The sequence below is a fragment of the Neomonachus schauinslandi genome, chromosome 3, assembly GCF_002201575.2.
Source record: "Neomonachus schauinslandi chromosome 3, ASM220157v2, whole genome shotgun sequence".
In the NCBI taxonomy this organism is placed as follows: domain Eukaryota; kingdom Metazoa; phylum Chordata; class Mammalia; order Carnivora; family Phocidae; genus Neomonachus; species Neomonachus schauinslandi.
Genome location: NC_058405.1, coordinates 133,860,135 through 133,875,197, shown reverse-complemented (window position 1 = coordinate 133,875,197; position 15,063 = coordinate 133,860,135). Strand labels below are relative to the sequence as shown.

General features: G+C 48.9%; 1 protein-coding gene across 4 annotated transcripts in view; it reads right to left on the bottom strand.

Annotated features, from left to right (window-relative positions):
• ITGA6 (integrin subunit alpha 6) overlaps positions 1–12,451 on the bottom strand; it is a 71,879-nt gene extending 59,428 nt beyond the window's left edge. For 3 of the 4 annotated variants that reach the window (XM_044913676.1, XM_044913677.1, XM_021702995.2), the window contains exon 1: positions 12,069–12,250. In XM_044913676.1, the coding sequence (XP_044769611.1) occupies positions 12,069–12,250 (182 nt within the window). Of the gene's footprint in view, positions 1–12,068 lie in introns of all 4 variants that reach the window. The other variant, XM_044913678.1, reaches the window with a different exon arrangement.
• Positions 12,452–15,063: the final 2,612 nt, after the last annotated feature.

Sequence of the window (15,063 nt, the reverse complement as noted above, 5' to 3'; positions counted from 1 at the left end):
CCATCAGGCAGACATTCATAGGGTGCCTTCCATGGCAGGGGATGTGGCCAGACCAAGCGGGCCAACGGATGTTGGCTTATGTGCAGACACCCATTCATCAGTGGAGGCTAATCTATGCTGACCTGGGTAATTCTGAGACTTGGCTGAAAAAAGTGCTATGGCCATTTGGAGTGTCCCCAGTTAGCAGGGGAAAAGGGCAACAGTGGCTGTGTATTTGCTACCACTACCCCATGCGGACATTTAAAACCTAAGACACGATTCTGTCACGGGCAAGATGATGTGGCACGGGATTTATTCCGAGAATGAGCTACTTCACCAAGAGGTAGAAGTGGACAGTGTAGCATCAGGCGGACGGGCACCAGGCAGCTGTGTTTCAGGGCCCACACCCCCACCACCTAAGTGTCACGTGACTGTTCTAGGTCCCAGGTGTCCCTCTATGGAGAAGGCTTTGGGCTGCTCAGTGCTTTTCCGCGAAAGCACTGAATGACAGAGGAAGGTGAACATGTATAGAGGGACATAACCCAAAATGCCCACCAAAAGCTTGAATAGTCTTTAAAGCCTCATGTTTTATATTAAAAACTTACACATATTCCATTCTGCACTACAAAGGGGATAACTTCTGAAAAAATAACTCCCACCACACCTCGGACAGATGTGCTGCAATTAATTTGTGGCACACCCCAGGGCAATGGATGTCAGGTCCTGATGAGTCATCACCTTGCATAATTTCAGAGATGTTCTATTTCCTTTCAGATTCGGATTTATCTCAAGCTACCTTGTTAGCCTGTACCACTTACCTTGAAAGAAGAGATTGAAAACTGGCAGTATTTTAAAACCCGAAGGGCTATTTAGCCTGGTTTTCCACATTCCTGACAATTCAACAAAGCCATGCATCATTTTTACTCAGTACACCCTGTGATACGCTAGATAACGTTGACCAGGATTACAAAGACAAGCAACCAGGCCCCAGGAGCAGGAAGTCAGGCCACAGCCCTCCTGCCGTGTTCCTGGCTCACTTCTACCCTGCACAGCACACACCTACCTGACCATGTCCTGAGGTCTACCTGGGCGGGGGGAGGTGGGGATGATGGACACGGACACTATGCCATCCTAGACAGTAACGGATTCTGGAGCTGCATATACTCCCATGTGGGCAATGCTCACTCAACGCCTAACATGAGCTTTGTTAAGAATTTAACAATATATAAAGCTGTTGTTCGCTGCAGCTCAAATATGGCATAAGGAACTAGAGATGGTTAAAGGGTTTTGATGTGTTGCCATTTTCTCTTCCTTCTTCCAAGCCCCATGTTTCCCCTCCTTCTCCTTCAAGGGGATACTGTAGTTGCTCTCTGCCTATGAACTGCCCCTAAGTCCAGTTGTAGACCACCCTGCCCATGGGGCAACTTCACCTGTGACCTAACCCCCAAAGAAGAGCTCCTGCTGTCCACCAGACTTTCAAGACAAGATAGCTACAAAAGCTCTGTGGGGGAGGGAATTCTACTCCTACTCTACTTTAAGGGGCCCACCACAGTAAAGGCTGATGTCTACTGATGTGCCAGGCACGATGCTAAGTGCTTCATCCCCACCACACTTCTTCTCCACAACCCTGTGGGGCAGGTACTGTTAGCAACTCCACCTTCCCGAGGACGACAAGTCACTCGCCCAAGGTCAAATCACCACAGAATGTGAAGAAGCTAGGATTCAAGCCCCACGTTCGTCTCTCTCTAGAATGGAGTTCTTACCCCCACAAGGCAAACTTCCACATGGGTATTGAGGAACTTAGGGCTAATGTGTACAGTTATTGATGAGAAATGAGAAGCAACCAGGAAAAACCTCCCACAGCCTCCCACCAGGACAAGGACCCAGCTAGCCACACCTGTGCCCCCTTACTCCGTGGGGAGATGAGCTACCTGTGCTCCAGCGAGGAGGCAAACCCCTCCACTGGTACCCCCCTCTCACCCACCCACACACATCACGCCAGCATCTCTCTCCTCTCCTGCACTCGCTTCTCCTTCTCTACTGAAGCATCCTCACCAGCAGCCCAGCTCATTATAACTTGCTTCCATCATAAAAAAAAAAAAAAAATTATAAAGTTCCCTCTTGACCCCATTTTCTCCTCTAGCTCTTGCTCTGCTCCCCTCTTCAGCAAAACTCAAGACTTCCTACTTTTTGTGTCCAATTCCTCTTCCCTTCTCACCAATCCATCCAACCAGGCATTGCTCCCAGCCCTCCACGAGTGCTCTGCTCTGGCTGCTCATGGTCCCCACATTGCTATTCCAGTGATCAGCTCTCAGGTCACTGATACAACTCATGCATCACTGCCTTCATCACGTGGCTTCCAGGTTAGCACACCTAGTTCTCCCGCGTACTGGCCATGCCCTTCATCTCCCTAACCTCTGCATGGGAGTGCCCTACAGCTTACCCTCAGTCTCTACCCCTGTTCCCTCCGCGACCTCATTCGGCATTCAGTCCCCCACTGGAAATACAACCTAGAGGTCCAGGACTCCACTATTTGTATCTCCTGCCCAGACCTCCCCCATTGAACTTCAGACTCTCATTCAACTGCCTACTCAGCACCTCCACTGGGATGTCCAGACATCTCAAGCCTAACATGTCTAAAAATCAAACTTTCACTCTTCCCCCAAAATCCCTTCGTCTTATGCTCTGTCCTAAACCATCATAGGACAACTTCATCCTTCAGTTGCTCAGGCCCAAAACCCCAAAGATGTTCTTTTTTACTCTCACTCTCCTCATCCTGTCGACTCTACTTTCCAAATATACCCAGAATCCAACCACTTCTTTCTTCACCGCTACCACCTTGGTCCAAACTACCATCATCTCTTATCTATCATTACAGGGGCCTTCTAATTAATAGCACTACATCTACCCTTGCCCTCACCCTTATCTATGCTCAATCTAGCAGCTAGAGAAAACCATTTAAAATCTAAGGTAGAACATGTCATACTCTTCTCAGAACCCTGCAAGGCTTCCCATCGCAGTCAGGAGTAAAAGCCAAAGTCTTTCAATGACCTATAAGGCTCCACACAATTTGCCTCCAAGGAGGCCATACGCTTCCTTGCTGTTCTAAATTTGCTAGGCATGCTCCTGCCCCAGGGCCTTTGCACTGGGTGTTCCTGTGGCCAAAAACACTCTTTCCCCCCAGTACTGACATGGCTTGCAGCTTTGCCTTTTCAGTGAGGTCTTCCCTGGCTGACCTACTGCCGACCACTCCGCAGTCTCTTTCTCCACTTTCTTTTCCTCTGTATCACTCACTACCATCTAACATCATACGCCTCTTTATTTTGTGTCTCCCCCAACAGAACTAAACAGGGACTTTATTTAGCTTGCTGCCATATCTCTAGCACCAGAAGAGTGCCTAATACATAGTAAACGCTCAGTGAATATCTGCTGAACTTACAACTTTTATAGGAACCCCCCCAAAAAAGTTGATTATGATCTCTCTAGAGGTCCAGAGCACATTCCCCTCCAAATTTTTACTTGTTCCTCATGTTCAAGTAAGGATAAAAATCCCTACTTTAAGTTGAAATATAAAATACACATTTATGTATAAATGTGCACACAGAAATAAATGAGCTTACAAAAGATCAATTTCTTACCCTAGGACCGTGAAAAAGCTCCTCAGATGGCTTCTGGCTGGTGGTGCTGCTGAACTTGGGGGATCCTCATCTTGCAGCCCTCACCTCCGGGGATCATCCTGAGTGGGGGCCCCAGGATGTCCCTCCACATGCCCACACCCTCACTTAATCTTGGTAGCAGCCCTGAACCCTTTCTAAATATAAGATTTGGAAAATACTTTTCTTTCAAAACTGGCTGATCGGATATGGTATCTGATACGGCTTTAGCATGTTCTGAGCATTGAAACACTTCTCCAGCTGCCCCTGAAGCCCTCCCTTGAGCTTCGGACCATCTAATTCAGTATACGTCTTCTCCACATCCTCTATCCTTGGGCCTCTAGAAGGCCCAAGAGGGTCCAAACCCATCTTTTCTTGCACTCATGGGTTCACGTGAGACCTCTTCCTCACCCAGATCTTAAAGCCAGCTCTCAACTTTTTCTGAGTATTATTCCAAGTTGGCAAGTCTCACAAGCAGCCAGGAGGCCTCAGGCGTAAGTGCCATTTTCCTAGAACGATGTCTCCGCATAGCCACCTGATCATCCGAGCCTCTTCAAGCTTTTCCTTGCTTGAAAACTCTTAGGTTTATTTGTGTCACAGCAAAGCAGAATTCCTTAAGCCCTAGTCAATTGGTTTTCAACACCCTGCATCTCCAATCTCACCAAAGCCTTGCAGAATTCTAAACACTTCCATTTCACTTCACAATACCCTTGTTCTCAAGAGACAGTCCTACACTGCCAGTTGGAGGGGGGTCAGGCCATCATCTGACAGATGGGTCCGTGGGAAAAGGGCCCAGGAAGGACCGCTTACTCTCCTTAGCAAATAGGAGAAACAGGACTTCAAATGCCTACTGCTGTCAGGTGGTCCAGTCACACCAGGAACAACCGTCCCACACCCTGGCTGTGGTTCACCTTGATGAGGATCCTCTTGCTAACTTTAGATTATATGGCTTTATCAGGACCACAGAAGACTGTGACCACCTGATCAACGGCAGTATATCCTGAAGAGAAGGGTACGAATTCTGCAAAGACAAGAGGTTATTTGGCTCAGGAGACCTACAGTCCAGTGACACTGAAATGTTTATCATTTGTACACTTCCCTCCACACCCAAACTTAGCCTCAGTACAAATCAACAGGCTTGATAAAATGAAGAAACTATAGTGACATTGATACCACCAAACAAAGCAAACACAGCCCCGGGGAAAGAGGCATACTCTGCGCTCCATTTATTCTTCATATCACTAACCAATATGCCCCGTTCACATTATTCCAAAGTTTATTTTTATTTCTATACTTCCAGGCTTAGAAAGCATATTTCATTAAAAGGTTTTCTTATACTGTATCTGAAGTGGCTCCGGATTGTGTGACGTGCAAAATATATGTAGCCAGTTAGCAAATAAACATGCAGGCGGACAGTCATGGCTCCATGTCACTTGCTTTTGCCTCCTGCACTCGCTTTAGTGACACTTCCCCCTAATTCAGAACAGCCTTCTTTGCCAGTTCATTGGTTTTAGAGTCTTCAAAGTTTTCTAAAGTCTTTCTGCCAATCTGGGAATTGGTGAAGGGATAGCAGTATCCAACATTGGAATCCAGCACCTGTGTGGAGGGGGCGAGGAGTGGGGTCCGAGAGGGGGAGGGGGAAAGAGACAGAGAGAGGGAGGGAAGGCGGCAGATGTGGGGAGAGTCTGAGGCTACACTGTGGCCTATGAAAGAAGTGGTTCTACCAGCCCACCAACTCTGGAATAAACGGATTTGGAACTGTCTTGCCTTGTTTACCTAAACAGAAAAGCCAGACAGCAGCAGATGAGATGATGATCATTCCACCCTGTTATTAGGCTAACAGGGACCCACACTGGTGAAGAGCCAATCTACCTGTCCCAGTTCAGGGCTAATTAACAATTAGCCTCTTGATTTAGTTCCAAGGGATCACTGTTTCCAATTCCAAGTGCCAGTTTAACAAACAAAAATCTGCTAGAACACACTACTTCCACACTTTGTCCGTGCATCTTCAACCTTAGGCAGCTTCATCGTGAACAATCAGACCCAGCTTTGCACAAACAGACCCAGCTTTCCTATTGTACATTAATGCCAAACAAAGGACCAGGAAAATAATACATCATCAACCCTGCCCTGGGTAGAGTGCAAATTACCCAGTCTCCCAGGGATAAGGGTAGGGGGATACTTCCAAAGTCACAGAGGTCTGAGAAGATCTGGAAACCAGGAAGTTGGTATTCCTCATTAACTCCGCCCTATTACTTCATAATCCACCCTCCACGGGTACCCTCTGCACAAAGCCACTGCCCACCCAGCCCCTCACCATCCTGGTATCTGCCCACTGATCTCCACATACTGAAACCAGACTGGTATTCATCTACTCCTTGGCAGCTACCAAAGGGCTACAAGGCATGATTCCTCTGAGATGTACTTTCCAAACATGGTCACTACAGAATGGAAGGAAGGATGTACACTTAACCATAATCATAATCAAACCCAACAAGAGAAACCACATGCTGCACAGTCCAGGAAGCATGGAAGATGTAGACTGAGAACCAACTTGCCCCATGACGCACCATGGTCACTTCACCTCTTACAGCCCTAGTCTGCACATTTATTTAACAAACACAAAGGGTAAGAAATGGTGGGGGCTGGCCCTGGCGCCCATTACTGCTGGGCTGAGTCTTCATCACCCCCCAAGAAGCCGGCAGAATTCTGGTTCTGGCACAAGGTTCAACAGCATCACCATTCCATAGCTCTCAGTGGAGGAGGTCAGCAGCTTCCCCACCACTCCCCCTAGGGTCACACACATTCAAGCTTCCCTTACAAGCCCTGAATAAATAAGCTTTAGCCATCAATTCCCAAGGACTCTCTCACGTGCTTGCTTTCATTTGATCCCCACACGTCCTTGTCGAGGGCTTTCAGGATCTTGCTCTACAGCCATCCTCTCTATCTAGTCTCATTATAACAACCAACAAATCCTGAGCACCCACTGCAGGGCAGGTCAGCCTGTATTTCTGGGGTTAAGCTCTCAAGTCTGCCTTTAAGGCAAAAATCAAGTGTATTTTAAAATCACTCATGAAAATTCCTTAGCTGGGATGGGAGTCCTTGAAAACTCAAAAACCAAGAATTCACATCTTGGGTGTCTATTTGCATTACGCCGTTTCCCTCGGGGCAGCAGAGTCCAAGGGCTACTTTGAGCAGGGAATGGCAAAGGGTTAAATCAAGGGATTTCTTTCTCTCTCTACCCTGAGCTGAAAGAGTTGATTTCACAAGTTAAATTGAGTGTATGATGATAGGACTCAATTGTATTTGCAAGGCATATGCTAGGTGCTAGCAGGCAAAGAAATGAATCTAAAACCCCTGCCCTCACATAACCTATCATCAGTTGGGAAAGACTGGTTCATCCTCTGAAAATCATAGATAACAGTTAAACACGAAACCATCAGAACTGTCAGACGTGTGATACTAAGTGCTACAGACATTCAAAGGAAGAAGAAATTGCTATAGTGTAGGGTGGGCTCAAAAGGCTTTCATGGAGAAATTTAAACTGGCTCTTGAGATATTGATTACATTCTTTCCTAAGATGGGCTGACCAAGAACCAATCAGTGTTCCACACAAAACAGACACGGTCATCTAAGCATACAACAGTATTTTCTATTATGTCTCCACTATCCCTCTTGAAAGTGCCAAATAATTCACTGGCCAACTCTGTCCACGGTACTATGTTGAGCCAAGGTCCCAGGGTAACCATATGCCACAGTTTGAGTTCTACTTGGTTACCAAAGCTTAAACTAAATCTTAATATTACTGTTATGCTAAAATAGAGTACTATACAACTAAGAACAACATGGTAACTGCTTCTTTACAATCACAGAGACTCTTACATGAGCATTTAACCTGACTTTCCTGAAAAATTATTCATACCATGCGTACTCTGATCCGTTTTTGCAAACCCTAAGTCATTACTTGGATGGTCTCACACCAGCCTGTGTTAAAATTAAACTTGTCGGGGCGCCTGGGTGGCTCAGTTGGTTAAGCGACTGCCTTCGGCTCAGGTTATGATCCTGGAGTCCCGGGATCGAGTCCCACATCGGGCTCCCTGCTCAGCAGGGGGTCTGCTTCTCCCTCTGACCCTCTTCCCTCTCGTGCTCTCTGTCTCTCATTCTCTCTCTCAAATAAATAAATAAAATCTTTAAAAAGAAAAATAAATTAAATTAAATTAAATTAAACTTGTCTAGGGCGCCTGGGTGGCTCAGTTGGATGAGCGACTGCCTTCAGCTCAGGTCATGATCCCAGGGGCCTGGGATCGAGCCCCGCACTGGGCTCCCTGCTCTGCGGGGAGCCTGCTTCTCCCTCTCCCACTCCCCCTGCTTGTGTTCCCTCTCTCGCTGTGTCTCTCTCTGTCAAATAAATAAATAAAATCTTTAAAAAAAAAAATTAAACTTGTCTATTTCTCTTTCTTGCAGAGTCCTATGACCTCCTCTAAGTCTCCCTGCCCATTTTGGCACTGTCTCCACTCTCAGGACTCAAGGTGACCGAGCACAGGCCCTGGATGTGGGCCCTGAGCCACACGGCACCGTGAATGAATGCGAGGGAGCCAGGGCTTAGGTACACATCCTGACACAGCTCTCATCCCTGGCTAGCTCCACTCACCCCTCACTGGGCTTTTTCAGAAGAGGAGGGAGTAAGAGGTAAAGAAAGAAGGACCCAAAATCTGATCCAAGGCCAGCTGGAATAAGGATCAATTGGAAGAATCCAGGCACAGATATTTAAATAGCTAGCCCTGATTCACATGGGAAGCAGCTTAATAAATCAACACAACAGAGTACATTTCCAAAATTCAGATGCCAGTTTCTCCAGGTCTGAAGGACATTTCTGACTTTTCCTTTAGGGGATAGCATGAGCATAAGTCAGAAATACCAAATTCAAATCCCGATTTGAACTTTAGTTTCTTTGTCTTTAAAGAGAGCCAGTCAGGCTAGATGACTTTTATAACTAGATGACTAATGATTTTAAAGGCGGGAGCACCACAAGTCTGAGAAAAATCAAAAGCAAACATCAGAGTCAGAATGGAAGGGACAATGGCTGTGGGGGGAGGGGGATGCCTGGGTGGCTCAGTCCGTTAAGCATCCGACTCTTGATTTCCGCTCAAGTCATCATCTGAGGGTCGTGGATCTAGCCCCCACGTCAGGCTCTGTGCTCAGTGTGGAGTCGGCTTGTCCCTCTCTCTCTGCTCCTTCCCCCAAGTGTGCATGTCCTCTCTCTTGAATAAATATTTTAAAAAAAAAGAAGAAGAAGGGAAATGGGCCTGGAGAGCCTCTGGAAGATGATGATCAGAAAGTTCCCCCAAAAAGATAACGGACTGAGGAAAAGCCAGAATTGCTCTATAAGAATATCTTATAAATTTCTTCCTCTAGGTTCTGCCTTGTAGTCAAACACAGATCCATCTCTTCCCAGGACAGCTAAGAGTGATGCTTCATAGAATGGACATACCCACAGATGTCATCCCACATGGTCTACCTGGAAGGGGTGGTAACTCAATCTTAACTACCTAAGGGAAATGAAAGATCCCAAGGAGTGCCCACCCTGACCTCAGTAACTCAGACAAGTATCTCATCATCATTTGGAGTCTCAAACTTCCTTAAAGCACAGCCTAAAAACCTGAGTGAAGTTTTACAGTCTCTAGCTCTGTTTTATAGTCCCCAAAGTTTTACGAACACCCAACACGTTCTAAAGGCTCTCAGATACATTATTGTTATAAAATCGTAACTAGAGTTCAAGATGGCATTAAATATTTAAATAGCACTGTAGAAAATTTAACCCACAAAAATCTATGGCAGTTTCTCTAATAGTGCATTCATCTGATAGTCCCACACATCTTCACTTCTCCTGCCTCAATAAGGTCCCTGTTCAGCCTATTTACTTCATCAGTCTAATTAAGACCAATTAAAGTTAGATTCTTTGGAACATGGGTTTCATAAATGTGACTAAGACTTTAGATTATCAATTACCCCACCTACAATAAACTTCGGCCTTGCTCTTTGGCAGTCAGACTCAGAATGGTTAACACCTACCCAGTAGCTGGCACACAGTAGGAATTAAATTAGTGCTTCTCAATGTATCACCACTAACAGCCACTGCTTAGTCAGCAAATCCCCACGCCAGGCAGGAATTAAGCATTGTGCATGTGGTCTCTTACTCCTCACAACAACCTTATTAAATATCTCCATTTTACAGATAAAGAAACTAAGGCTTAAAATAAATTAACAGCTGCTACATGGCCCAGAAGGAATTTGAGCTCAGGTGTCTCCCTCGCTCTCTCTCGCTCTCTCATCAGTTCCCCGCTGAACTTTTCCACAGAGTGCAGAGTTTAGGACACTGGACCGGAAGTTGTGGGGTCTCAACTCACTGGCTGTTATTTACACCCACATCCGTTACAGACAAAGGTGACAACTGATGTGATTACGGCCTGTGTGCATTGGTTCTCCTGGGAGGGCCAAAGCTGCTCCTGAAGCTGGAACACTTTACCAAAAGAAGGGGACGGGACAGGATTTAACATAAACCACAGCCCCCGACAGTGTGGTTACTGCCACACTCTTAAGCTCTAGGGAAAGATACACTCCTGGGTCTGATCAGCCACTCCCCTCTGTCAGCCTCCTAAGCAGAGCATTTCTAGAAGGCAGCAGACTCCAATGACGGGCTTATTCTTACCCACAGGATCACCTGCAGCAGCAATAACAGCAGTAACAAGTTTTAGCAAGCATGCTGCTTAGTGACAGAGATTCCTGGCTAGCGTCACATTTTGCAAGTCTCCATCCCAAAGATATTTTCTTGGCCCAGTACATCCCCTTCACAATGTTGGCTTGAACAACTATTCCAAGGAAGCCATCACCTTCAGCAGGCATCAGGTGCAAGAGAATACCAGGCTGAATGTCTTCCCTCTGCTAGCCCACAACCACTGCGGCTCTAACCAGTTCAAATTCTCCATGTGGGTGGATGCACATTTACACACCCCTAAGTATTCAGAGACACCAAACGTCATGCATTAACTGAGGTAACAGTAACCACCTTTCATTTCAGATTTACAGCTTAACAATTATTTCTACAAAGAGAAGGCAGAGCATAAGCAGCTAGCCAGCCCCGCAGACCACCAGCCCTCAGCCTCCCCACCCCCAACGAATTTCTTTGCTTCACTAGCAGGTGTTACCAGAAAAATCTGACATTAAGATTCACCAATTCCAAAGTTGTTAATTGCAGAAATCAAGAGGTTTCCTCCAACTCTAAATCCCATTCGACCCTCATAAACACAAAGTCCTCTCTTTACGTGGCTGCACTTTGCTTTCTCCGGTCTGTTGGTCCTGGAAGGACCTCGGTTCAACTAAAAGCCTTAGGGGAGGAGGGAACTTCTGTGAGTTTATTTTTCAGTAGCACAGATCAAGACGAAGGCCCACAGCGATTAAGACGGGCTAAGCTCCCAAACCCTCTCTAGCCTCAAGAGTTTGATCATGTGGGAACCAAAGACTAAGAAAGAAAAAGAGAAGCTAAGCAGTGCCAGTCCCCACTTTCTCCCGGGAGGAACACCGCTATACTGATGGGGCGGGGTGGTGGGGGGTGGGTAGTGATCTTCCAAACTCTGTTTGCAAAGCCCCAGCCCAGATCGGATATTTTGCTTTAACCCCTCGGCTTGGGCCTGCCCAATGCAAAGGCCCAAAGGGTCTTTGGGTACCGCCGGGCGGGGGGACCGAGCACACCACTCATAGGGTCTTGTTTTCTCAGCTGATCTAGTCATGCGAACAGGTGCTTGGTCAATTCCATCTTTAAAAAGGGGGGGAGGGGTATGTAAGAGTAGCTCCCACAGGAGCGCCCGCCGTGCGGGGAAAGCCACGCAGGACAGAATGAAAAGTGGCTTTCCAACTTCTGCGGGGCTCCCGAGTCTGCGGGGAAGCCGGGTGTTGCGTGAGGCTGGGAAAGGCCTGGATCTTCCGGAACAACGCTCGCAGCAAGCCCACAGCAGCGACACGGCGGCCCTACCCCCCGGGTCACCACCCCCCCGCCCCAAACACACACGTGAAGCTCAGCAAAGCGTGCCACCTGCTGGGTTCCCAGCAAACATGCCCGAAGGGAAGGATCGCCGGAAAACACTTTGTTTAAAAAGAAAAAAAAAAAAAAAGTAAACTCTCCCGGGGCCGAGAACAGCCCCGCCTGGCACGGGGGCCGCGGTCCGCGGGGCTCGGGCCCCGGGTCCTCCGGTTTCTAGGGATGAATGGGGGGAGGCGCCGCGACCGGCTGCGCGGCTGGTCGCGCTCCCCCGGGGGCCCGCGGAGTCGAGGGCGCGGCAGCGGCACGGGCAGGGCCGGCGGGCGGGAACGCGGCGCGCCCTCGCCCCTGCTCGCGCGCGGGCCGGCGCCCTGGAGGGGGTGGGAAGTCGGGGAACTTACAGCCGCCTGTCCTCGGGCTCCAGCTGCCGGTGCATGGCCAGCGAGAAGCCGAAGAGGCTCCCGGGGTCCCCCGTTTTCCGGATCACACTGTCCTCGCGGGTGTCCAAATTGAAGGCGGCGCCGAGCCGGGGCAGGAGCCCCGCCGACAGGTAAAGCAGCCACAGCTGCCCCGCGGCCGCCATGGGCAGACGCACCGGGAGGGGGAGCGGGAGCCGCGGCGGCCGCCCTGCGCTCCGGGCCGGGTTCGAGGCTGCCGCGCTGCTGCTGCTGCCGCCGCCGCCGCCGCCGCCACGGCCACCTTCGTCTCCTCTGGCCACCGCGCCGGCCCCACCCCCGGGACGAGTCGCGCTAGCCGCCCGGCCGCTCCCCCTCGCGGGCAGCTCCCGACCGCTGAATGAGCCCGTTGTTCTCTGGAGACTCGCAGGCATTTTATCAAGTGACGAGGACGCCGGCCCCGCCCCTCCCCACCCCTCCCTACCCCTCCCCACCCCTCAGGCCCCTCCTCGCGCGCCCGCCGCCCGGCCCCGCTGCCTGCACCTTCCCGGCCGGCCTGGCTGCGCGGCGTCCCGGCGCTGCCCCTCCGCGGCCAGCCGCTCGCCTGTCCCGCCGCAGCCTACCTGGTCGCGAAGCAGGCGTGGGAGACCGGGGTGCTCGGGCGAGGCGAACTCCCGGCCCAGCAGCCCCATGGGGGTCCTCCGGGAAAGAAGCATTGGAATTGTGGTTGCCATTCGGCGCAGAGCCGCGTTTACTACCTGTTCGCAAGGAGAAGTACTGGGGATGCGCCGGCCCCGATCTCCTTAAGCAGCGGATTCTCACCCACCGAAGCCCACGTGCAAATGCTCACTTCATTCATTCAGTCCACAAGTGCTTCTGGAGCGCTTAACGCTTGCCAGATACTTGGGGAAGGGAGCTGCATGGATTTTCAGCCCTCAAAGAACTAACCGTCAAAAATTATAATAGCCCGGGCGCCTGGGTGGCTCAGTTGGTTAAGCGACTGCCTTCGGCTCAGGTCATGATCCTGGAGTCCTGGGATCGAGTCCCGCATCGGGCTCCCTGCTCGGCAGGAAGCCTGCTTCTCCGTCTGACCCTCCCCCCTCTCATGTGCTCTCTGTCTCTCTCATTCTCTCTGTCTCAAATAAATAAATAAAATCTTTAAAAAAAAAATTATAATAGCCCAAACTCTAATAGTGCTGTACAATTTATATAGCTCATTTGATAGCTCATTTAGCCCTCCTAACAATCCGCAGATTAGAAAACTGAAGCTCAGCCTTGACCCTGAGCACCCAGGGATCTGCCCCAATGAAAAGGAGAGCTTTTGGGAGAAGTCACACCGGTGTCAGCAATTTAAAACTTGGTTTCTAGGTGCTCTGAAGCGGAGAAGCAGCTCCTCAACAGTGAAGGATGGATGTGTAAGGTGGTACCTACGAGCTCAGGAGCCCTTCTTTCCTGCCCCCAAATTGCCAGGACTAGATCCTCGCCAAGAGGCAGCTGGGAGCTCTGGGTGGGTGGCCTAAAGGCTCCTGCCTCCAGAGCATGGGGTGGGGCCTCCAGTGTGGTGTTGACCTCCAGGGCAACTTTATTGGCAGGGGGTCTTAAGCAGGGGCGAGAGAATTCAGGGTTCCTGTGAAATTGGGGTGACAAAAAGTTTTACTTTTTTATTTTCACTAACCTCTAACTGACATTCAGCCTTTCCTTCCATTATGAATGGAGGCAACACACCACAGTGGCAGTAGGGTAAGTGCCTGTGACTTAGTCTCCAGTAAAACCCATAGATTTGTTTGTTTTTTACATCACAGTATAGTTGTTGCAGTATCTTCAGTTATAGTAGTTGTTAGGTAGACCCTCCACTAGACCTTGTTATGCAGTAGGCCAATTAAAAAGTGTATATATTGCTACAACACAATTTTTTTAAACATTTTGTTAACTGTATTTCAAAATAATTGGTTTCCTTTGCAATCCCATCTACTTTATGCTTTTAAAAACCTTGTTCTGAAAGGGGATTCATGGTCTTCGGCAGCCTGACAAAAGGGGGTCCCATGGCATTAAAAAAGTTTAAGAAGTGCTAGCCTGAAGGCTCCTGGAATGCCTTGGGGAGCCTGCCTTGGAATCTGATATCCCTGCATTAGAAACAGAAGCAGGGTACAGTCCCAGGGAAGACCTGGAGTTCCGTGTGTGCACGTGGGGATAGGGATGGGGGTGCCCTTCACCTAAAGGTGTATTTGTACCAAGGGAGCAGCCCACACCGCACAAAAATGCTGCCTGAACGTCATCAAGGGTCCTCGGGTGGTAACAGCTTCCAGAGCAAGTCCCTCAGCATAGGAGGGGCAGGTCCCACTTGTCGTCTACCAATCCATAACTCCAGTCAAGTATAGGCAGAAGTGGGGTGCAGTGAGTTCAAATTCAGTAGACAATGTGGGAGATCACACTGTTTCCACAAATGTGTAATAACCTTGATAAGATTGTGAGACTGTTGGAAACTAATCGAGGAAGCTAAGAAACATCTGTATTATGATTTTTCATGCAAGATAGCTTTTCTTCTTCATGTTGAACACATAACTATTCCCGAGAAACAGGCCCAAGCTATTAGAGTTAGAGCACAGTGAGCCTCACTGCAGGCCGGGACCCAGTGGGAGCCACTGACGTGGGTGTAGGGTTGCTGAAATACTGCTTTATAAAAGCTCTGCCCTGAGCTCCCCAGGTTCAACTGCCCCCACCCTGGCCACTTTCCTAGGACTCACCAGCCTCCCCACAATACAGCAACTAAAGGTTTAAACCCGTAAGCCTTTGTGCTGCAAGGTTGGGTATGTCCGTGTCATAGCACCTGTTAATGATACAGAATATGAATATCACTCCTTGCATCCAAGGGTAATTCTGTGCACCATTCACTGCTTCCTTCCCAAGATATGTTTATGAGATGACATTTGAATAGCCAGTTACCTATTTGGTCCCAAATATTGATTGTGCTCCAATGGACATTTTAAATAATGTGAAATTT